This window comes from Rousettus aegyptiacus, unplaced genomic scaffold (genome assembly GCF_014176215.1).
Source record: "Rousettus aegyptiacus isolate mRouAeg1 unplaced genomic scaffold, mRouAeg1.p scaffold_m13_p_1, whole genome shotgun sequence".
Taxonomy (NCBI): domain Eukaryota; kingdom Metazoa; phylum Chordata; class Mammalia; order Chiroptera; family Pteropodidae; genus Rousettus; species Rousettus aegyptiacus.
This window is the reverse complement of record NW_023416284.1, coordinates 64,800,542-64,828,145: the sequence shown is the minus strand read 5'-3', so window position 1 is coordinate 64,828,145 and position 27,604 is coordinate 64,800,542. Positions and strand designations below refer to the sequence as shown.

Below are 27,604 nucleotides of genomic sequence, written 5' to 3'. Positions count from 1 at the left end.
ACTATAATTTATAGAAATTATCTACCCACCAATAAGATTAAACCAATAAAAAAGTTTTACTTAACTTGCTTTAATTTTTTTCATTAGTAAATCAAAAGTTATATATACAGCCAAAGTTCTAATTTCACATTTGTTTCCCCCTTCTTCCCTTCCCAGATATTAACCACTATCCTGAATGTATTAATTTCTACATCTTAACTTTTCCATATGATGCCTCATGTTGTCTTTGTGTTTGGTATAGTGACCTGGTTTAAAATCATCAGTTTTACCATGTTTTAACTAATTCATTTTTTTTCTTTAGGAGCATCTTCCAGAGCTCTTTGTACATTTTCAGTCTCAGAGTTTTCATACCTCAATGTATGCATCATCCTGGTTTCTGACTATCTTTCTTACAACCTTTCCACTACCAATTGCAACAAGAATATTTGATATCTTTATGTCTGAGGTAAGCTAATGGGCAGACTGCACATGGAACCATTAGGTTAATTAGAACAAGACAATGAGAAAATAAAGGAGACCCATATGTCCCTTGCTAAACTGTTTACACAGGATAATCTCATTTAAACCTCTAACATCTTATCAGGTACTGTACATTTTCCCATTTGATTGATGAGGAAGCCGAGACAAGTAGCTAGCTTGTCTATGGACACTTAGCACATTAGTGGTATAGTAACCAGGATTCAAATCTAGGCAATCAAAATCTGGAGCCTACACTTTTAAACTTCTATATTACCTCCTATTGATTTAGTGAGAATTAGTGAAGTAAAATTTGCTTTATAGTTAATATGTTGCAATGCATCTGTTATCCAAAGAGCTAGAAATAATAACTATAATTAAGTTTTTCTATTCCACCAACACATTCCAGGTAGTCCTCTTAATTGTCATTGACATGTATCAGTGATCCTTTGTCTTCTATGTTTTGGATGCAAACGTAGGAAAGTAAGAATAGGTGACCATTGATAGATACCACCTGAAAGTATTATTAATTTTTACTAATTACATCTTGGGAAGGTTAATTTGTGTTACCTACCTAAATTAGTCTGGAGCCAGCAAACTATGATATGTGTACTGGTTTGCATGCCAAATCAAAGGACCAAACACTAGTCCTTCCACATGTTTTTGTAAATAAAATTTTCTCAGAGCACAGCCATGTCCATTTATTGATGTGTTTGTTGGTTTGGGGGCTACAATGGTAGAGTTGAGTATTTGTGACTGCAACCACATGGCCTAGCAAGCCTAAAATATTTTTATCCGACTCTTTACACAAAATGTAAGCCAACTTCTAGTTCAGATCCCTAAGTATTTACCCTGTTATCCTTTTGAATGATTAGTTTTTGTTGATTGAGAGTGAGACAGACTTGGCTTTATATAATTTCTTTCCTCAGGGTTTAGAAATAGTGTTTCGAGTAGGATTAGCACTTCTTCAAATGAATCAAGCAGAACTGATACAACTTGACATGGAAGGGATGTTACAGGTAAGTCAGTACATTTCTCAAATGTCTTTATATTTTATTATTAATTAGTTAATAAATGGCACTAAGTAGTTCTTACGTTTGTCTTTTATTGTTTCTTAGCACTTTCAGAAGGTCATCCCTCATCAGTTTGATGGTGGTCCAGACAAACTAATCCAGGCAGCTTACCAAGTCAAGTATAACTCAAAAAAAATGAAAAAGTAAGTATTTTATATTTTGATTTTCAGTTATAGAGATTTGTTGAAGGATATAGGAAATTAAATAGAAGTTCCAAAACATTCTAATAAGTGCAGTTTTCTTCCTCAGTTTATAGAACTGTGCTATTTTATTTGGTAATAACGGTTTCAATATAACAAGTTTAATATTAAAATTTCATACCGTCCTTATTAGCAGTACATGGCACCATTGTGGATTACCTTTAACACTCCCCCTTCCCACTCTACATTGATTAGAATTAGTTAGGAACCTGGTAAGTTTATACATATTTGTGAGTGTGCTATTGTTTTAAAAACCACTTTTATGGTGTGGTCTATCTTGCTGACATTCTTTTCCTCTCAGTTGATCGATCCCAGAGTGTCACTTAAATTTAAGATTAGCATAACCAGCAAGAAAGGCATGACTTATAGTTTAAGAACTTGAATTTTTACTTACTGTGTATTACTTTCTAATGAAACTTTTCGTGGTACGTGTGCGCGCGCGCACACACACACGCGCGTGTATTTCACTAAAATTCAAGATAATTATTCTTGGCTTATAAATACCAGTTTTTGAAATATGGTAAAAGTGTTAATTAATAATGACAGCTCTTATTTTTCTAGCTTTTAGTACTTAAATAAATCCTAGCCTGAGGTCATAGTTAGCATTCCTGACATTAGTTTCTATGGTTATAAGATGCTTTAAAATGATAGCAGTACTATATGCTAGTAGTTCTCAATATCTTTGCTGCTGCAACACAAAATTACATTAACACATAGGACATACTCCTATGGATGTTCCTACTCCAGAAAAATATATATGAAAATATGAGTGAGAATTATGTTATTAAAATTAGTTGCCAAAACAAGTAAATTTATGAACCTCAACTGTTATTAATAAATTGCTTGTGAAATTTCTAATAACCAAGCACGTTACACCAGCATGTTGAGACGAAATAGACCAAAAAACTGATCTTTGCTCTGATAAAAATTTTTAAGGAGCCATCTCAATTTCCACCTTTTGATAAAACCACATTTAAATCACAATAGCCAGAAAGAGAATTTATTTAACTTTAGAAAAGACTAATAGAGAACAGATAACAGATTCTCCTTTTAGCTCTTATTTATTACCAGTATAATCCTATTTCTGAAATTTTAGTTCTACTACTTATCAAACTCCTTACCCTCTGATTCTTTCATCACTCCTTTACTCATATTATCTCTGTTCTGCTTTGTCAGGATCCCTAGCCTGATGTCTAATAGCCCTCCTCTGGTCTGAATAAGTATACCTCCAAACTCTCTAAACTTTTTTTCAGCTTAACAGACAGCCATATTTTTCTTCTTTCCTTTTCTGTTTCTGTTCCTTTATAATGCTAAATTGGAATACAGGATGTTTTTCCTGTCTCTTTTAGGTCCTTGCTCCATTAATTATGTCTTGTTTTTTATCTTTGGCCCCTCTTTCTATTGCTGATTTTTGTCAGCATGGGAAGGCATTTTTGAGTTCTCACTTAAAAGCAACAAAAGCAGAGCCTTCCTCAATATAGCATTCCATTTTCCTTTTATGAAGCTTGACTGTGAAGGAAAGAATAGTTTATACTCATTAGCTCCAGATCATATTTCTGCAGCCTTTTATTCAACTGTGACATTTTTTAACTATATGGAAAAATAGAGACTAGAATAATAAAGAACTATCCATATGCTTATCATCTAGGTTTAAGAGTTAATATTTTGTCATATTTCCTCCATGTATTTTCTTTCTTAGGTATTTCAGAGTAAATTGTAGAAATCATGACATTTTACTCCTTAATACCACAGTATTCTTCTCTGTAATATAAAGGCATTTGCCTCCCTTACCACTTGCTTATACCACTTAACAATAATTACATGATACTGTCTAATAACCCGTGCATGTTCAAATTTCCCCAGTTGTGCCAAAAATGTCTTTTACCATTAATTACATTTCATTCAGCTATTTGCTTATATTTCTTTTAATTTAGATCAGCACTGCCTACTCCAAATCCTCTTTTTAATATACTGTCTTGTAGAAGAGATAGTTATATGGAGAATATCCAGTTTTAAGGACTTGTCTAATCATCTTGATGTCATTTAACTTCTGTGTCCCTTGTTTTCTGTAAACTAGGAGCTAAATTGAAAGGTTTAATTAGATTAAGCACAAACATTTTTGGCAAGAATACTTAATAAACGATACTGTGTACTTCATATTCACCTAAAGAAATGTGTAACGTCTATCTGTCACACTTTTATTATGATGCCATGACTGGTGACTGCATTAAACTAATGACAGATTTTTTTTTATTATACCCATTCTTCCTTATAACCATTCAGTAATCTATAATTGATACTTGGGCACCATGAGTATATAGTTCATCATGACCTTTCACCTAAATAGCTTTAGCATCCATTTGGTAATGATGCTTTCATGTTTAAATTATTCCATTTGGAATAACAAAATTATAATTTTCTAATAACATTTATTAGTTAGCTTTCTTTATTAACACTTTTTTCATTAACTGGAACTAACTTTTCACCTTACTGGAAACAGAAATAAATGCTTCATTATTTCTCTTTAATTACCAGTATCCAGAGAAGAGAGTTAATAGAAGTGGTGCTCTTTTAAATTATTCTTTTTTTTTAAGCCGCGGCATTATTATGGACTTATGGAATTATATTCAACATGCTTTAAGCTAATATAGTCATTATTTTTGTTTGGATAGTCTCAGTTTTGGCTGACAAAGCCCTTTTCAGATGGCTTGTATGTCTTTTTAAACATGACTCTTTTGGTCCATAAACACTTTCTTGTTTTAGAAACAAAACAAGAAAGCCTCATTATGCACATTAATTTCTTTTAGTGAGTAGTATTTAGAGAACAAAATCAGGTGTGAGAGGTCTTCACTATTATTTAGAGTTTCAAACTTTAAGGATCTTTCAGTGGACATAGATAGAAAATATTGGAGAATAAACATGACTTCATAGCAATGTCTCAACTATTTTTTAACCCCTTGTAAACTGGTATCTGCCCTTACTCTTACACTAAAACTACAGTTTTTTGAAATCTTTTTTAAAATTCATTTAAATAAATATTTTTTTGTGCATTCAGTACATGCTGACATTGCTCTAGGTGCTAAAAGTAAAATACTGAACCAAATAGACAAAATCCTTAATCTCATGAAATTTATGTTCCTAGTGTGTGTGTAGAGAGGCAGAAATTAAAATTACATGTCAGGTGGCAATAAGTACTATGAAGAAAGACGATCTTTATAAGGAGGCTAGGGAATAACAGGTGGGTGATATTTTTTTTTTTAAGTACAGTGGTGGGCAAAGGCCTTTCTTAAATGGTGGCATTTAAGTAGAGACCTAATAGAAATAAAAGGCAAGTCATTCAGATAACTCAGAGAGCTTTCCAGACATAAGAGGACAAGCAGTGCAAAGGCTTGGCAACAGAGGTGTGCTTGGCATATTTGATGAACATCATGTGGCCGGGATCGTGGGAGTAGAGTGGGCCAAATGGAGAGAGATAGAAAAACAAGATGGAGAGGTAACGGGGTTTTGTAGCCCTTGGGATAGATTTTTGTTTTTATTTTTAGTAAGAGCAGAGGAAGGACTTAACATTTTAACAGAACTACATTAGCTGCTGTACGGAAAATAGACATTGGAGGAGCTAAGGTCAGGGTTTGTTCAGGGAGAGGAGTTAGTGAACTATTGAAATAATTCAGACTAGAGAATAATGAAAGTTTGGCTTAGGGTGGTAGTAGCTGAGATGTTAAGAAATAATTGTTTCCCAGTTGCAAATCAAATAGATGATGTTTATTTCTAACTATTAACTTTGGATGCAGGTAATCACTTCTTCCACTTTATTTATTTTTTTATTTTTAATTAAATTTATTAGGGTAACCTTGGTTAATAACATTATATGTCTCAGGTATACAGTTTTATAAAGACATCATCTGTATATTGCATTGCGTTCTCATCAGCCCAAATCTAGTCTCCTTTAGTCACCATAAATTAGACCCCTTTTTACCCTTTTCATCCTCCCCTCAACGCCCTTTCCCTTTCAGTAATCACCATACTGTTGTTCATTTGTTGTTCACATGATTCTTCTCCTTTTCTTTTTCCGTTTGACTTATTTCTCTTAGCATAATACTCTCAAGATCTGTCCATGTTGTCACAAATGACAAAATTCCATCATTTTTTATAGCCAAGTAGTATTTCTTTGTATATATTTACCGCATCTTCTTTATCCAGTTGTTCGTCAAAGGATGCTTAGATTTTTCTAGGTCTTGGCTATTATGAGTAATGCTACAATGAAAATAGGAGTACATGTATCTTTACGAATAAGTGTTTTCAGTTTACATGTAGATACCCAGAAGAGGGATTACTGGGTCATATTCTTGTTTTTTTTTTGAGGAACCTCTAACTATTTCCTGGAGAGGCTGTACCAGTTACATTCCCATCAGCGGTTTCTCCACATCCTCTCCAACACTTGTTATCTCTTGTCTTATTGATAGCAAGTATGAGGTGGTGTTTCATTGTGATTTTGATTTGCATTTCCCTTATAGCTAGTGAAGTTGAACATCTTTTAATATATCTGTTGGCCATATGTATATCTTCTTGGGAAAAATGTCTCGAGGTCTTCTGCCCATTTTTAATTAAATTGTTGTTTTTTGTTGAGTTGTATGAGTTCTTTACATATTTTGAATTTTAGCCCCTTATTGGAGATAACATTTGCAAATATCTTTTCTTATTCTGTTGGTTGCCCTTTTGTTTTGTTGATCGTTTCTTTTGCTATGCAGAAGCTTTTTAGATTGATGTAGTCCTATTTATTTATTTTTACTTTTACTTTCCTTGCCTTTGGGGTTCAGTTCACAAAAACTCTTCTGAGACCATGGTCCATAAATTTAGTACTGATGTTTTCTTCTATGTATTTTATTCATCTTTAATCTCTCTTGAGTTAATTTTTGTGAATGGTGTCAAATAGCAGTCTAGTTTCATTGTTTTGCTCGTGACTTTCCAGTTTTTCCAGTGCCATTTATTGAAGAGGCTTTCCTTTCTCCATTGTATATTTTTGGCTCTTTTGTTAAAAATTATTTACCCATAAATGTATGGGTTTATTTCTGAGCTCTCAATTATATTCCATTGGTCTGTATATCTGTTTTATTGCCAGTATCATACTGTTTTGAATACTGTAGTTTTTTATAGTATAATTTGAAATCAGGGAATGTGATACCTCTGGCTTTATTCTTTTCTCTGATTTGGCTGTTCAGGGTCTTTTGTGATTCCATACAAATTTGATGATTTTTGTTCTATTTCTTTGAAAACTGCTGGGAATTTGATGATTACATTAAATCTGTATATTACATTAGGTAAAACGGCCATTTTAACTATGTTGATTCTTCTAATCCTTGAACACATAGTATCTTTGCGTTTCTTTGTGTCTTCTTCAGTTTCTTTCAGCAGTATCTTGTATTTGTCAGTGTATAAATCCTTCACACCCTTTAAGTTTATTCCTAGGTATTTTATCCTTTCTGTTGCAGTTGCAAATGAGATTGTTTTCATTTCATTTTCTGATATTTTAATGTTAATATGCAAGAATACAATGGATTTTTGTACATTGATTTTGTGTCCTGCAACTTTACTGTATATTTATCGTTTCTAATATTCTTTTGGTGGAGTCTTTAGGGTTTTCTATATATGGAACAGCATCATCTGCAAATAGTGACAGTTTTACTTTTTCACTCCCATATGTATACCTTTTACTTCTTTCTCTTGTCTGATTACTTTGGCTAGGACTTCCAGTACTATGTTGAATAACAGTGGTAAGAGCGGGCAACTTTGTCTTGTTCTGGATCTTAGATGAAAAGCTTTTAGTTTTTCTTTCACCATTAACTATGATATTAGCCGAGAGTTTGTTATATATGGCCTTTATTATATTGAGGTATTTTCTTTCTATACCAATTTCATTGAATGTTTTAATCATAAATGGATGTTGTATCTTGTCAGATGCTTTTTCTTAGTCTATTGATATGATCATATGATTTTAATCTTTTGTTAATGTGATATATCACATCGATTGATTTTTGTGTATTGAACTATCTTCACATCTCTGGAATGAACCCCACTTGATTGTGATGTATTATCTTTTTAATGTATTGTACTTAATTTGCTGTTATTTTGTTTAGGATTTTTGCATCTATGTTCATTACAGATATTGGCCTGTATCGAGAAAGAGAGAGAGAGAGAGAGAGAGAGAGAGATAAAGAGATAAAGAGATAAAGAGATAAAATGAGGTAGGAAGTATTCCCTCTGGTTTTTTGGAAGATTTTGAGAAGGATAGATATTGAATCTTCTTTGAATGTTTGGTAGAATTCACAAATGAAGCCATCTGGTGTTGGACTTCCGTTTTGGGGGGAGCTTTTTGATGACTTTCAGTTTCCTTACTGTTGTCAGTCAATTTAGGTTTTCCAGTTCTTCTGGGTTCAGTCTAGGAAGGTTATATATTCTAAGAATTTGTCCATATCTTCTAGGTTATTGAATTTGGTGGCATATAGCCTTTTGTAATATTCTTGTATAATCCTTTGTATTTCTGTGGTATCTGTTGTAACTTCTCTTTCATTTCTGATTTTATTTATTCGAGTCTTTTCTCTTTTTCTCTTAGTGAGTCTATCCAGAGGTTTGTCAATTTTATTTTCGAAGAACCAACTCTTTGTTTTATTAATTTTTTTCTATTATCTTTTTTTCTCTATTTCATTTAATTCTGCTCTAATTTTTCTTTCCTTCTACTGACTTTGGCCTTTGTTTGTTCTTTTTCTAGTTCTTTTAAGATTGTTAATTTGAGATTTTTCTTGTTTTTTGAAGTCGGTAATGCTATGAACTTCACTTCTATAACTGCTTTTGCTGCAGCCTTCATATTTTGATATGTTGTATTGTCATTTTCATTGGTCTTTATGTATCTTTTGATCTCTTCCTTTATTCTTTGACCCAATAGTTGTTCAGTAGTATGTTGTTTAATATCCACATATATGTAGTTTTTCCAGCTTTCTTCTTATGGTTAATTTTGAGTTTTTTACTGTCGTGGTCAGAAAATATGCTTGGTCAGATTTCAGTTTTTTTAAATTAACTAAGACTAGTTTTGTGCCTCCAACATAAGGTCTGTCCTTGAGAATATTCCATGTGCACTTGAGAGGAATGTATATTCTATTGTTTTGGGATGGAAAGGTTTGTAAATATTGATTATGTCCATTTAGTTTAATGTGCCATTTAAGGGCCCTTTTTAAAATACATACAAGACATTATTTATAACATGCTTGATAAACAGAAAAGAATATATAATATGTTCTTAAGTTATGAAGCATAACAATAAAACAAATGCTTATGAACCCATCACATAGACTAAATGCTCCCCCGCTATTCTGAATTTTTGATCCATCATTGATTTTCTTGCTTTTTAAAAATAGTCCCACTACATAGATAAGTAGTTATGCTTATATTTGAGTGTTATGAAAATTGTATCATTGCTGTATATAGTCATCTGCGACTTGAGTTTATCGATTGACATTATGAGGGTACAATTTATTAGATTTTTTGTGTTGCTGCAGTTCATTAATTTTCACTGCTGTATAATATTCCATTGAGTGAATCTGCCTTAATGTTTCCATTTTCCTGGATGGCCATTTTAGACATTCCAGATTTGTTCATTTGCTGTCATGCTATTAAAACGCTATGATTATTTGTGTGGGAATTTTCTATGATGAATAGTTAGGAACCCATTCCTATTCCTGTTAGTAGACTGCAGGGCAGGTCATGTTCAACATTACGAAATTTGCCAAAGTGTTCTGTATTATAATTTCATACAGCAATGTATTATAAGCGTTCTTATTGTTCTGCTTCATCATTAACACTTGATTATTCTTAACTTTTGCCAACTAGTAAGTATAAAATATATCTCATTTTGGACTTAATTCATATTTTCCTAATTATTAATAAGAGTAAGCATCTTTTCATATGTTAATTGGTCTCATGTTTTTCTTCTGTTTGTCCCTTTTCTATTGCAGTGTCTACTTCTTACTGCATTGACTACTTCTTAGTGGTTAGTAGTTGTTTATATATATTTGGTTAGTAGTTTTTTATCAGTATTAAAAAATGAGTCTCTTCCATTTCTACAAAGTACCACTCTTGGAATATGTAATGAAGTTAGACTTGGACCTCACTCTGAAGAAGATCAAGTTTCCTGTAGATTGGAGGGTTGCAGAATAGAAAAGTAAATAGCTCGTTACAATTACAGCCTGATAGATGCCAATATAGGAGGTTCTTAATATAACATATAAGAGATATGAAACTTATATATCTTTAAACTGCATACAATCTGTTGAGGGTCAGAATATGGTGACTAGATTATCAATATTCATCTATATTCTTTCCTCACATTTATCTCCTTGATAACATTCCTATGATAGAGGTGTCTTGCTTCTCCTTTTCACCTTTCCCCTTTGCAGTCTGCCTTCTACCACTTTATAAAAGAAAGATAAACCTGTTATAATCCAGTTATTACAATAGTACATTAGTTTGGGATATAAAAATCACTGGGGTATCAGACAAAAGTGACAGTTTTAGAATGTGTTGCTCCAGAGGGAGCGTCCCCTGAGAAAGCAAAGTCAGAAAAATTGAATAGAGCAGCTTTTTATTTTGTCCAGCTAACAAATGCTTGGCAAAGCTGTCTTATCTTTCTTATAATTAGAATTGAAAATAGAGTGGTGATTATGGGGACAAGTATTAACATGTATTTTATTTGAGTTGAAAAATAAAGGCAGACTTTAATGACAAAGTAAATATAATTTGACTCATTGGTTCAATAGCAATAACTGCCTTTGCCTCTTAGGTTACAGAACAGACATTATTTATAAATTAAATGAGACTAAATCTCATTTAAAGTTTTAGTAGAAAAAACTTAAAGCACATATAAATTACATTCTTTGCAACTATATACGCTTCAGGTAAAACATTTCCAGAAGTCTTAAAATGTATAAGGGGAAACATTATTTTAGCAGGTACATGAGGAAAAAAATTAGATCGCTGACATGGTTGGATAAAGGGATGGTGGAGGCTGAAGATTCAGTTTGTTTTTTTTTTAAAGAGATGATACCAGAATATCTTTTCAAGGAACTTATGTTTCTGAGTGCTGGGTTTTAAACAATGACTACAACAGGAAGTCCCTTCTGTGTGAAACTTATAAAAGTGCACAAAACTGACACAGAACAAATATACTATATAAAATCAATCCTTGAAAGTGCCTTGATGGAAAAACAAAGCAGGATGAAGGACATAGAGTGATGGTATACTATTTTAGATAGAGCACTCAAGGATAGGGCACACAGACTGGCAAGGTGCCATTTGAGCAGGCACCTGAGAGAAGTGAAAGAGAGTGCCATATGATTATCTTGGGGAAGTGTATTTCACACAGAAAGAATAGTAAATATGCCTGAGGCAAGAATGTGACTGATAAGTTTAAGGAACAGCAGAATACCAGTGTAACTAATATAAGCGAATAAGAGTGTGGTGGGCAATGAAGTCTGATATGTGGGGATATAGGAGTTTTTAAAGCTGTGCTGTTCTATGTGGTAGCCACTACCTGCATGTGGCTATTTAAATTTAATACAAGTAAAGATTTACTTCATCAATTATATTAACCATATTTCAAATGCTTATTAGTCATGTGGCTATTTAATACAAGTGAAGATTTACTTCATCAATTACATTAACCATATTTCAAATGCTTATTAGTCACTTACATGTATTGGAGAGCACAAATATAGAACATTTTCAGAATTTCTACTGGATATTGTTGGCCTCCTCAGGGGCCAGAATTATATTCTAAGTCTGAAGGAAAACTATTAGAGAATTTTGAGAAAAGTGACATCATCTGGTTTTAAAAATTTCACTCTTTTTGCTGTTTATAAGGGTAAGTAGATGTTGGTCAGGTGAAGAGAAGGGGAGGGCATTTTAGGCAGGAGGGTAATATATAGAGAGGCTCAAGGGTACCTTTAAGATTAAAAAATTGCAAGCAATCAGTCCTAGCTTTTATTTGTCAAGACTAAATCTCAAAGAAATAGAAAATCTGAATAGACCTATAACTTGTAAAGATATTGAATCAGTAATCAAAGGTCTCTTGACAAGAAAAGCCCTTTCTTTACCTGTTGCCTTCACTGGTAAATTCTACCAAAAATTTAAAGAAGAGCTAATATCAGTTCTCAGACTTTTTCAAAAAGTGGAAGAGAAGGGACAACTTCCTAACTTTCTATGAGGCCAGCATTACCCTGATACCAAAGCCAGTACAAGAAAAGAAAACTTAAAGATCACGATGCCTTATAAATATTTTGCAAATTCCTCCACAAAATATTAGCAAACCAAATTCAGCAGCATATTAAAAGGAATATACACCATAACCAAATAGGATGTATTCCTGGAATGCCAAAATAGTTCAACTCATGAAAACCGATCAATGCAGTACACCACATTAACTGAATGAAAGGGAGAAAAAACATCTGACCATCTCAATTGATGCAGAACATTTATTTGATAAAATTCAATACCCTTTCATGATAAAAACACTCAACACTAGGAATGAAATGCAACTACTTCAACATAATCAAATTCATATGTGAATTTTATGAAATATTAAAAATATATCAAAACATATGAAAAATCCATAGCTGAATCACACTCAGTGATAAAAGACTGAGAGGTTTTCCTCTAAAATCAGGAATAAGGCAAGGATGCCACTTTTATTCATCATAGTACTGAAAGGTCTAGCCAGGTCACTTAGGCAAGGAAAAGTAATAAAGCCATCCCAGTTGGAAAGTAAAATTATCTCTTTTGACAAATGACATTCAGAAAAACCTAAAGATTCTATCAGCGCCTTACCCCAAAAGAAAAACTGTTAGAGCTGATAAATGAATTCAGCAAAGTAGCAGGATGTAAAGTCAACATAAGTATAAATTGTGTTTCTATACACTAACAATGAACAATCTAAGAAGGATATTCCATTTATAAAAGCATCCAAAAGAATAAGATACTTAGGAATTAACCAAGGAGGTGAAATACTTGTATAATGAAAACTATAAAATATTTCTGAAAGAAATTAAATTAGACGTAAATGAAAATACATTCTATGTTCATTGATTGGACGACTTAGTGTTGTTAAGATGTCAGTACTATCCAAAGTGAACTATGGATTCAATGCAAAATCCCAATAACATCTTTTGCTGAAATAGAAAGCCCATTCTAAAATTCATATAGAATTTCAAAGGACCATAAATAGCCAAATAATCTTGAAAAAGAGCACCAAAGCTGGAGGACTCATACTTACTGATTTCAAATCTTCAAAGCTACAGTAATCAAAACATTCTGGTACTCGAATAAAGACAGGCATAGAGACCAATGGAATAGACTAGAAAGCTCAGAAATAAGCCCTTGCATATATGGTCAAATGATTTTTGGTAAGAGTGCTAAGAACATTCAATAGGGAAAGGAATGTCTTTGTAACAAATAGTGCTGGGAAAACTGGATATTCACATGCAAAAGAATGTATTGGACTCTTACCTAAAATCATATGTAAAAATTTAAGTAAAAATGTATCTAAGATCTGGATGTAAGAATTAAAACTATAGAACTCTTAGGTGAAAACACAGAGCAAAAGCTTCATCACATTGGATTTAGCAGTGATTTCTTGGGCATGACACAAAGGCACAGGCAACAAAGGAAAAATAGATAAATTGGATTCAATGAAATTTAAAAATTTTTGTGCAGCCTAAGACACTCTCAACAGAATAAAAAGTCAACCTACAGAATAGGAGAAAATATTTACAATCATATATCTGATAAGGGATTAATATCCAGAATCTATAGAGAATTAAAACTCAGCAACAATCAAAAACAAACAACTGAATTGAAAAATGGTCAAAAGACTTGAATAGAATTTCTCTAAAGAAGATATACAGATGGCCCATAAAACAAGCACATAAAAAGATGCTCAACGTCACTGATCATTATGGAAATGTAAATTAAAACCACAATAGGATACCACCCCACACCAATTGGGATGACTTCTATCACAAAAATAAAATTACAAGTGTTGGTGAGGATGTAGAAAAATAGAAACTGTTGTAGACGGTTGGTGGGTATGTAAAATGGTTAAGGCTGCTATGGAAAATAGTATGGCAGTTTCTCAGAAAATTAAAAATTGAATTACCAATGATTCAGTAATTCCACTTCTGGATATATACTCCAAAAAAATGAAATAAAGTTTCAAGACAATATTTGTACATCCATGTTCATAGCAGTGTTACTCATTTTAGCTAAAGTACAGAAGCAACTGAACTGTAAATGAATGAATGGATAGGCAAAATGTGATGTATAAGTATGATAAAGTTCATTGTATTTACAATAAATACAAGGCAGGTCACCCTTAAAAATGAAGGAAATTCTGACATAGGTATAATATGGACGAACCTTGGGGACATTATATTAAATGAGATACTTGGTGGTATTATGATCAAAGAGACTCAACATAAAATGGTTGTTGTCTAAGTATAGGGAGAGGGGAGAATGGGACGTTATTGTTTCATGGGTAGAGTTCCAATTTTATAAGATAAGAGCTATGGACATGCTGGTGGTGATAGCTGCATAACATTATATGAATGTATTTAATACTACTAACTGCATTTGAAAATAGTTAAGATGGTAAATCTTTTGTTAAATTTTTTACTTTAATAAAAAATTACTGTGAGCTAAATGAGATTTTATATTTATAGTAAATAATAGGTTTTTGTTTTTTTGAGGGATAATTTAATTTTTAAAAGCAACTCTTAAGTTATTCGAGGCCTAGTCTTGTTAATATTTGAAGTCATTAAACTTGATATTAACATTTTTGGTTGAGAGCAAGGTATAAAAATATCTTTTAGGGACTAATTTTTGTATGTGCTATAAACATTTTTTAAAGATAATTTTACCCTCGTAGTAGAGTTGCAAAAATAGTATATTGTGTTTGTCATTTTTTATTTTCCTGTAGTCGGTGATAGTGCTTGTCTTATGTTGTCTTCCATGACCTTGAGACTTCTGAAGTGAGCTTATTAGTTATTTTGTAGAATGTCCTTCAATTTGGGTTTGTTAATTTCTCTTGGTTGCATCGAAGATATTCATTACTGGAAAGGATACTACAGAAGTGAGGGGCCCTTCTCAGTACATCTTAAGGAATGCATGATGTCAACATGTGTTATGGTGATGTTAACCTCAGATGTCTGAGATTTTGTGCAATAAGTTGACTATTTTTCCCTTTGTAATTGCTAAGTATATTGGGAGAAACACTTTGAGATTATGTTCAAACTTTTATCTACAGTTATAGCATCCATTGATTTTTCTTGCCTATGGCAGTTATTGTTTTGTAGTTCTAATGGTGATTTTTATATTTACCTCATTTTTTCTGTGCTTATTACTTGAATTATTTTTGTTAGGAATAGTTGTCTCCTTTCTCCCATTATACATTTCTTAGTCAATTTTAGTATAGTCATGCACCACATAACAACAGTGTTTTTGGTCAACAACAGACCAAATATATGCAGGTGGTCCCATAAGATTATAATGAGTCTGAAAAATTCCTATCACCTAGTGATATGGTCATGGTTACATCATATCGCAGTGCATTCACTTACATGTTTGTGGTGATACTGGTGTAAACAAACCTGCACTACCAGCCATAAAAAAGTATAGCACATACAAGTTTGTACAGTACATAATACTTGATAATGGCAATAAACAACTGTGTTACGAATTATGCATTTGCTCTACTATTCTTTTAATTATTATTTTAGATTGTATGCTTTCTACTTATTTAAAAAAACAACAATAGTTTGCTATAAAATAGTATGTCATGTTACCCTGGCAGCTGCCTCATACATCTTGTGTTTACCACTTCTCTTGATCGCATCATTTTCTTTTACGCTTTATTTAATCTTGTGTTATTTTGTTCATCATGGACCTTAAGCTTTTGCACAATGACAAAATTGCCTAACAGTGCATTTTTCACTCAGTACATATCCTTGTGGTTAAGCTTTTTGGGGGGTGATTTCAGATCCAGTTGAACTCTACAAATGTGTCATAGTTTAAGGGGGAATGATGGGTAGTTGTTTTGTAAACTTAGGGCTGAATATACTCTGTAAACTCAGTTCTCTGTTTGATGCCTTATACATTTTACTTTCTAAAGTTTATTTTTATACAGCTCTTATTTTTGTTATTTGGAAAATAATTTTTTGGTAAGAATTTTTGTAACTATTTAGATGATTTTTCTCATATCAAATATCTCAAGTTATAAGTTGGAACCTAATGAAATTATATTTTGTGTTAATATAGTTTTAAATTTTATAATTTGGTAACTACTTTGGAATGAAAAAATGAAAACATACCTTTTTTTTTCCTTCTTAGGCTTGAAAAGGAATACACTACAATAAAAACTAAAGAAATGGAAGAGCAAGTTGAAATTAAAGTAAGCATCTCAGGACTTTTAAAAGTGCTGAACATAAACTGATTGAAGTCAGTTGTTTGGCAATAGATGTTTGATTAGTTAATATATTTGTTACCTACCAATAGTGCATTTAGCAATGATGTTCATATTTATTTTTTGATAAATTTATTTGCCGCTCTAATAATTATAGTTTAAAAAAGATACTTTAAAAACCAGAATAATGTGGCTAGAGTGGTTTTCATTCTACTGTATAAGAGTACAACTTATCCCTTTTTCTAGATATGTTGGTGAAAATATTTCTATGGAAAAGAATTATTCCATTTAAGTGTATTTTAAAAAGTTGCAGAGAAGATTATAGCATGTTGAGATTAATAGAAGTATAGTCTAAGGTAGACCAAATAGAGCAAATCATTTCATAAAATTAATTATGGCTGCCTTAGAGATGCAAGAAGTTTTGGCTACTTCACTTTGTCCATCACTAAACAAAAATACTTTTGAGCTACTCTTCAGAGAAACAGATAACTTTTCAACTTAAAGGGCATATAAATTCATATATGTTCCTTAAAATCCTTATTTATATCCCTTGTAAGGCCAGAAATTCTTAAGTTGAGGATCTTAGGTATTGTTTGAGCTGGTTGTTAGGGAAAGTTGTATTGGTACTTATGCTTATATTTCAGGATGGGGATGATGAGTAGGAGCATGATATAGTGAAGGAATTCAGTGACTGGTTTATCTAATTTTCTATCTCTTAATACTCCCCTCTTCCCCCCCCAAAAGAAACAAAAATAAAACAATTTATATTTTGTGACTCAACTTTTTGTTTGGATGTGTCTAAGTTTTGATTTGGACCCGGTAAGACACTGGATGACCACCTATTCACAATTACTTAGCCATGTGTTAACTCAGTCTTGCTATACAATAACCACTACATTACTCACATCCTACAGGTCCTTTTTACAAGAGAATGGGTTCTGTTAGTACTCCTTTTTGCCATGGTATTCCTCAAAAACCTCCTGGGAGACAGTCTCCCCTATTTTTCTATGTGACCTCTCCCTCATTAAGTCTGTCTCCTCTAGATGTTTTATTTCCATTTCTGTTACTTATTTCTATCAATTGGAAATAAATAACATCTACATTTCTTAGAAAAAGAGAGAAAAAGACAGACAAAGAACCCTATGGATATTTTTCCCTTCTTTTTAAAAATGCTGTCACCCAACTGCTGCTCTACCATTTGCTTTTCTTTTAGGTACCATGAGTAAGGGTAATATTAAATCATATCCTCCACTTCAGCCTACTGAAACTAAAAAGTACGCCATCCTGATGAGTGGGGAGAGAGTATGGGTTATCGCATACCAGGAATATTTGGAACTGTAAATCAAGAATCTGAGGATGGGGAAACCATCCTCTTCATTTCTCTACGCTATGTTATTTGGGGAAAAAAAAATCTCAGGTCTATGAACAGTTCTCGTTCTTGAAGAAGTTACTTCTAAAATTAAATCACATAATTGAAGGAATAACGACCTTTTCAAAAGATCTTCAGATTCTAGCCTATATTTACAGATTTTTTTTTTCCAAATTTTGTTTTTTGGGGAAAGTTGTAGTTCAGTACTTCACAGAATACTTTTGCGTGCCACCTCCATATGTCTTAGGCAAAAATAGATGGCATTAAGTTATTTATAGAAAAGAATCTGGAAAAGTTAAAAATATTAGTGGAACATATCAGGTAAATAAAGTATGCCAATCTTAAAGGTAGTCTGTTCCTTTTATAAAATCTTGTTTCCACATAGTTTTTTTCTCATTTCTGTACTATTTTCATCTCTTTCTTCAGTCCTCCCAATCCCAGTAAAAGACAAAGCCAAAACAATTTTTATGAAACTATACTTTTTTCATTTTGGGGGTGTCTGTTTTTTGACTTGGATCTGGCAACTTATCTCAGTTATAATCACATGACCACCTTGTTTATAGGATCAGTCATGATCAAATGGCCACCTTATTTACAATTAATTAGCCATGTATTATTTGAGCCTTTCTCTAAATTAAGATATGCCAGTTCCTTACACTCTCCTCTTCCCCCTGAGGTCCCTTTTGCAAGAGAATGAGTTCTGTTAAACTAGTACTTTCTTGCCTTGGTTCTCCTCAAAAGCTTTCAGAGACATAGTCTTGTGCTCTTCTTTAAACAAGCACATAGTATGATCATCAAATTATTTGATGTTTTGATGTGGAAGTATAAAAAAATCAGCTTTTGATATTGTACAGTATGTTTAAAGTTTCCATTGTTTTTACTTTAAAATTCTAAGACATTTGAGTTAGTGACCTTTTATTCTAAAACATATCTGTCTGTCAACTCCCTGATCAAGATGTGACTTTTAAGTATTTCCCACTCCTTCTCTGAAAATGTTATAGGAAGGTTTTGATAGTAATACTTTTATATGGAGAATCTTACATTTTACTGTGTGAAATTTTTTATTAATAGAAACATCTTTATCAATATCTTCTTCCAATCTATTGATGTTCCACCTGAGGGGGAGGAGGTAAGAAATATTAAAATCCTAGCTTATATTAGGGTAAAGAAGAAAAACTTTTATCCCCCACTCTATTTGAGATAAACATATGAACTGGTAGTCTAATATTTATATTTAAATTTGTGCTTTGGAGCATAGAGATCCAAGGCCCTGCAAATGGGAGGTGTTAGAAATTCTTATTGGTTTTTAGTCAGAAATTAAATATTTTTTCTTATTTCAAAAATTATGAAATATTCCAGATATGCTAAAAAACAGAATAATATAAAAACACTTATGTATCTACTACCTGTTATAAAAAGAAATCATGACAAATATTATCTAAATTAATGTGAGGTATTAGTATTGATACTTACATTTTTTCAACACTTAATATATGAAGGGTTATCTACATGCACATCTCCTTTTATTCATAGAATAGTATTATGAAAGTTTTCTTATCCTCATCTTTTCATGAAGAAACTAAGTTTCAGAGAGTTCAAATAACATGCTAGTGGTAACATTGCTAGAAAAGTGTGAAAGTCAAGGATTCAAACTCTGATTTGTGTCATTTTAAGGCTCATATGTATTATTCAGTGTATATACTCTGCTGTTTTCCAAGAGAGACTTTAACCTATTGGTAATACAAGAAGGATCTGGGTTCCTATTTTACTGTGGCATTATGGCCTTTTCATTAAAAAAACTAATGGCGCCCGATTTCGTCTATCTCAGAAGCTAAGCAGGGTCTGACCTGGTTAATACAGTACTTGGATGGGAGACCACCTAGGAAGACCAGGTGCTGTAGGCATAAAAATAGAAAATAAGGAATTGTAAGCTGACAAGGTCCTTGCAATCTGTGAGGTCAACCAAGGGTTACCTTGCCTAAAAAAAAATTTTTAAAATAAAAATAAATACAAAACTAATGGCTGCAGCATAATGTCCAGTAGGGGTGCGATTGCATAATTTATTTAATAAGTCATTTATTTAACAGATACTTATAGTGCCTACTTACATGTCCAAGCACTGTTCTAAGTACTTGAGATGTGTTTATGAAACAAACCAATTCCTGCCCTCACGGAGTTTACATTCTAGTACAGAAGTTAGACAATAACAGAAAAATAAAATGTACAATATTTTAGAAGATGATAAGTGTTAAACAGAAGAATGAAATACCTTAGGGAAGGGAAAATAAAATAATAGTGTTTAGGTTGAAAGTTTAGAGAAGTTGACCAAGTTACTTTTAAATAAAGACCTGAAGGAGGTGAGGAAGCTAGCTATACATATATCTGGAAGGAGAGCAGAATCTGGTCAGGAGTGTGCCTTGTGAGAAATACTAAAGAGGCCATTGTAGATGGGTCAACATAAATGATGAATATGATAAGAGGTAAGATGTTGAATTGCAGATAATGTAGGATGCTATTAACTATGTGAAGACTTTGGCTTTTACTCTTATAAGCAGTTTAGGAGCACAAAATTTAATTTAAGGTTTCAGTGGATCCTTCTGGCTCCTGTGTTAAGAGTAGATTGCTGGGGACAAGAACCAGAAAAGTGGGGAGACTTAAGTACAAGGCTGATAAAATAATGCAGGCAAGAGATGATGGTGGCTTGGATTGAGGTGGTAAGAAGTGATTGGATTCTGAATAAATTTTAAAGGTAAAGCTGACAGATTGAGTGTGGAAGTATGAGAGAGACAGGAATCAAGCTTTTTGACCTAAGCAATTAGAAAAATGGAGTTTCCATTACCTGAGGTGTGAAAGACTACAGTAGGATTTAGTTTGAGGAGGAATACCAGGAGCTTAATTTTGTATATTTTAAGTATGCAGTGTCTAGGAGATATTCAGGTAGCCCCTTGAATATTTGGAGTTAAGGAAGACAGGTCAATGTAAATATAAATTTGGCATCTTTTAGCACAGTGATGATATTAAAGCCATGAGAGCAGTCAAGATTACCTGGAGAATTAGTGTAGAAACAAGAGATAAGAGTTTAAGAATTGAGCCTGAGTGTAAGCCAACATTGAAAGGTTAGGAAGTTGAGGATAAAGCAGCAAAGCAGGAAAATACTGAGGAGGTATTTGTTTTTTGTTTTTTGTTTTTCCTTTTTAAAGATAGAAATAAGCACGTTTTTATGGTGATAAGTAAGAAAAAATAATGATGTGTGAATGACAAGATAATTGCTAGAGTCAAGCAGGTAGGGACTTAGCGCATAGGTAAGAGACTTAACTTGGTCTACTACAGATAATTAATCCAAAGAGAAAGTAAAATATATCAGCAAAAATGCAGGGGAAATGTAGAATGTGGTTTTGGGAGCTTGTGAAATTCTCTTCAGATCCAGTTTTTTCAGTGAAATTGTAAGCAAGATTACCATTTGATAGTGTGTTGGAGGGTTGCTGGTTCAAAAGAGTTAAGAAAGAAATAGTGATTTAAGAGAGAGAGAGAAAGAATGGACTAGGTAAATACATATGGATTGCTAGAATGCATTAAGAATCCAAATAAAGTTAATGATTTTTAATTTAAGCATTGTGACTATATTTTTCTAGCACAGGTGCAGGCACAGAGTTGTCAGTATTTTTACCTAGAGTAGTGGTTTCATCAGGCACGTATACTAACCACTAAGAAAGAGGTGGAGAAGGGGGAATAAAAGCAAGGGAAAGTCTATTATGATTGGAAATTAAAGAGGGAGCAGAAGACATCAGAGAATGAGGAATGATGAAAAGTTGATAAGATCATTAAATTGTCCCTATGAGAAGGAAGATTGTTGAGCCTGGGTTATGTTGTAAAATAAGTAAGTTGGAAAGAATAGGAGATGATGGTTGAAGAGTGGGTTGTCTGAAACCAAGATTTCCCTATTTCAGGATATTTGTTTCTCACTTTTATTATTATTATTAAAAGTATGCTTACATTTAATATCTTGTATATAAAGTTTTTTGGCACCTTGAATTTTCATAGCCAGTTGTAAAAAGTAGAATTACTGAATTATAGAATATTAGTATTTTTAAGACATTTGATATGTACTAAGTAAATTTCCTAAAGGATATTTCCAGAGTAAATTCTTCTTAGCAGTGAGTTTCCATTTCACTAATACTTTGTCAACATTAGGTATTTCATTCTTTCTCTCTATCTCATTTTTTCTTTTATAATTTGATAGGTCAAAAAATTTCTTTTTTATGTTTATTTTAAGTGTGCATATTCATTGGTATTTCTCTTTGTGGTTTTCACTTAAAAGTTCAGAAAACACTTTTAATTAGTTCCAGAAAATATGATTGAAAAGAAAGATACTCAAAATGAGTAAGAAGTCAGTCAAATGATAGATTTTAGTCATTAACTCTCCTATGTATCAGCAATAAACATTTCAAAAATATCTTCAAAGAAACTCTATTTAAAATAAAAATAAAAGTATATCTAAGAATAACCTAAATGAAAAATAGGATAGGACCTAAGAAATAACCACTGAAAAGCTTTGCACACAGACGTTTTAAAAAGATGAGTAAAAGGTAAAGACAAAAATAACTATGTGTTGTATAAACATTTGAATTTCCCCACAAAAATATGTTAACAAACTGAGTCAAATTTAATTCCTCAAGATTCCAGAGAAATAAAAAAATTTTCAGAATAATGTAAAAAAATATACAAAAGTAATAAAATAATTATCTTGTCCAAATTTTAAAATACAAACAATGCTTATCATTAAGCAAATGTTTGGTATAAAGTCTATATCATTTAATTTTTATATCCTTGTAGGTATTATTACTTTGATTTTCTAGATGAGGAAGTGGAGATTCTAAGACAATTGAATAACATGCAGAAGTGTTAAATGTAGAATAAGGATTGGAACCTAAATCTGCCTAACTTCAAAACCCAGTCTCTTAACTAATTTAGTACACTAGTAGTTAAGGTTTGGGGAGGATAAGCAAAACAATATAACAATGGGAGAAATTAGCTCTACCAGATATTAAAAGACATTACAAAGCTATAATTACCAAAATACTGTGATACTAGTCCTAAAAAAGACAAAAACAGTTGAAATTTAATAGGTAATTCTGAAATAGTCTTTACTAACTGATAAAGTCTATTATAGTTACCAGTTCATGATGAAGTGGATATCACACATATGAGGAATTGATGATTTATTTAAAAATTGGTATTAACAAATTTGGGTATATGATTGGGGAAAAATCAATTTAGATTTTAATTTATTAGCAAAATTTCAGAAGATTTAAAGGGAATAAGAAAGGAACTACATTTTATTATTTCAGCATTATTTCTATTGTAACATAACTATTCACTCAATCGGTTAACTTTCTAAATTTCTTTGATGAAATATGTTGAAAATATTTTGAGAATCACATTTGTTTCTTTGGCTTTCTAGACTTTAACAGCATTTAATAATTACTTATTCATTTAGACCTCTATTCTATTTTGTAGTCCGAGATCACACATTTCAAATCATCTAAATGCTTTAGTGACTACAACAAGAAAATCTAATCTGCAAAGTATCTTTGTTATAACTCTTAAGATTCTTTGTTCTAATTTGTAGTCCACTTAGTAAGATACAATAATTCATAGAATCTTTTATTTCTCTGATCTGAGACTTTATGTCCTATAAACTGTATTTTAGTCTTTACTGGCAAAATATTAGATTGAATTGATAGAAGACTTTTTTGAGGAAGACATTTTTAGCAGAAATTTAGAGGAAAGGGGGTTGGAAGAAGGCTGGATTGAGCTGTCAAGTAAATGGGTACAAAAAGTCAGGAGGGGTTTTGAAATTAGAGTGATAACAAAACAAAGGGATAACATTTAATGGATTCTAAAATGAAGGGATAATTTATATAGGGGACTAATATGAAATTATATTGATGAAATATGCAAAAAGGAGATTTTTATAATGTAGAGTATTTTTGACTTAATACTTAATGACAGTAATTTGACAAGATTTTGGGAATTAGGCATTGAACAATTAGGTGAAGATTTTTTAAAAATCTACTTTTACTTTTTGAACTATGAGAAAAATGCTAGCAATTGGAGCTTTTAATTTTCTTGATGAATAATTTATTTGATGAACACAACTCATTTATAGTTTCGGAGTGTAAGGAATTTTGTAGCTTGGCATATAAAACACATATAAATGGAAGCTGGTCTAATTCTAAACTGACAATTTAATAATATTCTATGCACATGCATTTCTCAGATTTCTTATTTGTTTGATAGACATGTGAAGGCTGTTTAGGTAGATAGGCTTTGCAGGACATAAATGAGTTAGAATCTTTTCTAGCTAATGAGGATTTTAAGACATATAAAAAAATACTATTGATTATGAGTGATTATGATAGGTACAGAAAAGAAAGGGGTTATTTTTGTACTGTAGTTTATATTTAAAATCCAGTCACAGCTGAAATGATAAATGTAGTCGTTTCCTTTGCCATGTATTCCTTACTCTGAGCCTTTAAAAATTTGACAGATGATAATATAACCATTTCTTAGGCTCTTTTCGAATTTATAAAAGGTGGTACATTTTTAAGGACTATCGTTTAGGTATCATTTTTCCTCTCAGGAATGCTTGCAAACCTTTTTCTTGTTTATATGTTTTTCTTTCTTTCTTTCTTTCTTCTTTTGCAGAGATTACGCACAGAAAATAGGCTTTTAAAACAACGCATTGAAACATTAGAAAAAGTAAGTAAATGACGATTTCTGCAAGCTTCTGTTAAATGTACAGTATTTTTTTCTATTTTATGTAAAGCCTAAAGAAATTTAGCACAGTTGTCTCCGAGGTCATGATATTGACTGCTTAGCTTGCCTAGCTTACTACTTAACTGTATAACTTGTCATTTGTAAAAATTGACCATTATTCTTGAATTTTAAAGTTTTAACTAAGGTTATTATTATAGTAACATTTTATTTTTCCTTATAATCTCTAAAATGTATCTTCTTCAGAATAGATTAGAATATAGAATAGATTCTCAAGTTACCTTTAAAGAACAATTTCAAATATTGCTAATTCTTGGCCACATATTAAATGTGGTGGTGATTCCTTTAAGGCCTAGGATTGTTTTAAGTTTAGTCAAAATGACTGACTGATTTCTTATATAAAAATTCCCCATGACTTTAAACATAGGACAATGGTGCTTAAACTTTTTGGTTCTTAGACTTATTTTGATACAACTTGTTACCTGTTCTTTATTTTGTGTAAAATAACTGGGCAAATGTGGTAATTTTGCATTCTTTCTTATAGTATGCTCTTGATATGTCTTCTGTAGACTTGTTTCTGATGCTATAAGAATGTATTGAGTAATAAAAATATAGTGTATGAGTTTTGGATAATTATAAGGAAAACATCTGAAGTTACAAACTCTTTTGGTATTTTGGGGGTTTTTGTGTTTTTTTTTAACTAAAGATTAGAGAAAGTAGGTTTAAAAGTACTCCTCATGATATTGCCAAGTATCTTAAAGTCTTCCCTGAAAATCTATAGATCAATATTTAAGAATGTAGTAAATGAAAAACGGATAGTTTGTGTATTTGTCTTTTGCTTAAAAGTATTGATGGTTTCATATTAAATAGCACTGCACAGGGGACAGAATGCTTATTACATGTCTGTTTTGGTTGTATAATAATTTCAAGTACATTATATTAAGTCAAAAATAGTTTTCCTGTGTTTCTTTTATCTTACTAGAATTGCTTTAATGATAATTCTACTTTTTTGGTGATTCTGCGGAAAAGTTGAACCTTAGTTGTTTTTAAGTTGTTTTAATTATATACTTTTTTCACTGAATACTCAGTTTACAGTAAAATATACATCTTCGTAGGTAGTCTTTGATCTTTGGAGCAAGACATTTTTATAGAGAAAGCATTTTTATTTCATTGAACTTTCAGAATGATAAAGGTGCTATAGAAAAGTGTTAAGCTTGGATTTTGTTTCTAGAAAACTACGTTTTTTGCTGGCTTAGATGGCCTACATGTGTCCTTTAGCACTTAGAATTCTGTAAATGCATATGTGTCAATTAAAGTCTGCAACCAAAAAGTTTACTTACTCAGTTATTGCTAGGATATTGTATTGAGCTCATTAATTTCATTCGTTATATTTTTCTCACTCTACATCTTTGAAAGTTGGGGTTGCACAAATTGCTATCACTTATAAGTGGAATCGCTTGCTCAAATTCCCTCTCTCTTTCATTTAAGTGGTTTGACAATATGGCTGACTCTAAAAATAAAGACTTAAAAGTGTGCTTTAAAAGATATTTACTTGTCCTAAATAATGAAAAACCTCTTGGAATTTGTATTTAGTCTCTTCTAGAAACACATAATTTTTTTCAATCTATCCTTATTTTGATATATTTTTTTCTTAAGGTTTAAGAATAAAAACACATTCAGTTAAAAATAGTTTTAAAATCTACATGTTCAGTTTAATTACATGAAAAGTGGTGGAATTTGGATATGCTTTGTTTCTTCTTATTCCTAATTTTATCACCTTTATTTTATTTCTTTCTCTTATCTTTCTATCTGAATTTTTCATTTTGTAGGAAAGTGCTTCCTTGGCAGATAGATTGATACAGGTATAGTTTTTTTTTTTAGCATTTTGTCTAATTTATAAGGAAATTCCTAAACCTAGAAATTTGTGTTTTAATGCATGCAATTTTACATGCATTTTACTAGAAATAATTTTTTGGGTGGTATATATGGGTATAAACTTATTTTTGATAACTGTGTGTTATCTTGGTTTATTGAAATAACCACCTTTTGCACGTTTTAAAGCTAACCTTATTTTAAAGTATTACAAAATGGCAATCATTGGATTCTGTGGAATTAACTACTATTCATTGAAATGTTAGTCCTGCATGTACAACTCAATAATATTGCATGAACTGAATTTTTATTGGCCTAAAGAATTGTTCTTAAGATTGTCACATGAACTAAATTTTTCATTTAGTTTCCCAAAATTTGGTAGAGCAATAATGAGCTGCTGACTAATAATTACTTAGGCTGTTCTATTCTTTGAGGTGATTTAAAAAAAATGTCATAGTAAATAACTAAACCTCAAAAGGCAGTCTTTCTTGACTCTGTCCTAAACTGCTTTACGCACACAAAAATTATGTCCTAAGGGACAAGTGACAAGAGCCCAGGAGGCTGAGGAAAACTACCTCATAAAACGGGAACTGGTCACCATCAAACAGCAGAGTGATGAGGCCAGTGCTAAACTGGAGCAGGCTGAAAATACCATCAGGAAGCTCCAGCACCAACAACAATGGGTAAGGAGTCTGGTAGTACTTTTTTCTCACCTTTCTCATCCCTTTCCCTTTAGACATTTTTTTTTTTTTTGAGGCACAACTTCTGTGCTCTTAATAATTTTGTTTTCTACTTTAATTAATTCTAAATTTATCCATTTTATTTTCTGTAATACTTAATGATTTTACTCTGGCCTATAGACTCCTCGTTCTAACTTTTTTTTTCTGTCTACACAGTTTTGTTAGAAATAGGTAATTTCTTCTTTGCTTATGTTATATTTTCAGTCATAGAAAATAAGTGCTGTATATCAGACTTGCTTTCAGGTTTTAAAAGTCTGTTTCATAATAAATATTTTGCCACGAGTAATTTTGAAATCTTCAGCTAGTTTTTGTTAATAGTGCAAATGAAATATTATCCAGTATAGAATGTATGTAATGATCTCATTCAAAGCTTTGATAATGCTTTATCAAATACCATAGCCTTAACTTATTACATCAAGACATTAAATTATGGGTTAAGGTATATGCTTAACATTTTTTCAAAAGGAGAGAAGTTGTCAAAATGAAAAAAAAATGAACTTATAAAAAATTATGTTAAATAGAGTATGAGATAGCTACTGATTGTACAGCTATCCTCAGGAATCTTTTGCAACCTACACATTTTTTTCATTAGCAGATTCAGACTAGTGTGATCTCAA

The 27,604-nt window shown here is 31.8% G+C and overlaps 1 protein-coding gene across 6 annotated transcripts in view; it reads left to right on the top strand.

The window, feature by feature from the left end:
- The window catches only part of EVI5 (ecotropic viral integration site 5), a 197,672-nt gene that overhangs the window by 86,810 nt on the left and 83,258 nt on the right, over positions 1-27,604 (top strand). For 4 of the 6 annotated variants that reach the window (XM_036236431.1, XM_016134263.2, XM_036236420.1 and 1 more), the window contains 7 exons: positions 302-445; positions 1,386-1,475; positions 1,575-1,672; positions 16,157-16,217; positions 24,307-24,360; positions 26,205-26,237; positions 26,784-26,930. In XM_036236431.1, the coding sequence (XP_036092324.1) occupies positions 302-445; positions 1,386-1,475; positions 1,575-1,672; positions 16,157-16,217; positions 24,307-24,360; positions 26,205-26,237; positions 26,784-26,930 (627 nt within the window). The remainder of the gene's footprint in view (positions 1-301; positions 446-1,385; positions 1,476-1,574; positions 1,673-16,156; positions 16,218-24,306; positions 24,361-26,204; positions 26,238-26,783; positions 26,931-27,604) is intronic. The other 2 variants (XM_036236426.1, XM_036236430.1) reach the window with 2 other exon arrangements.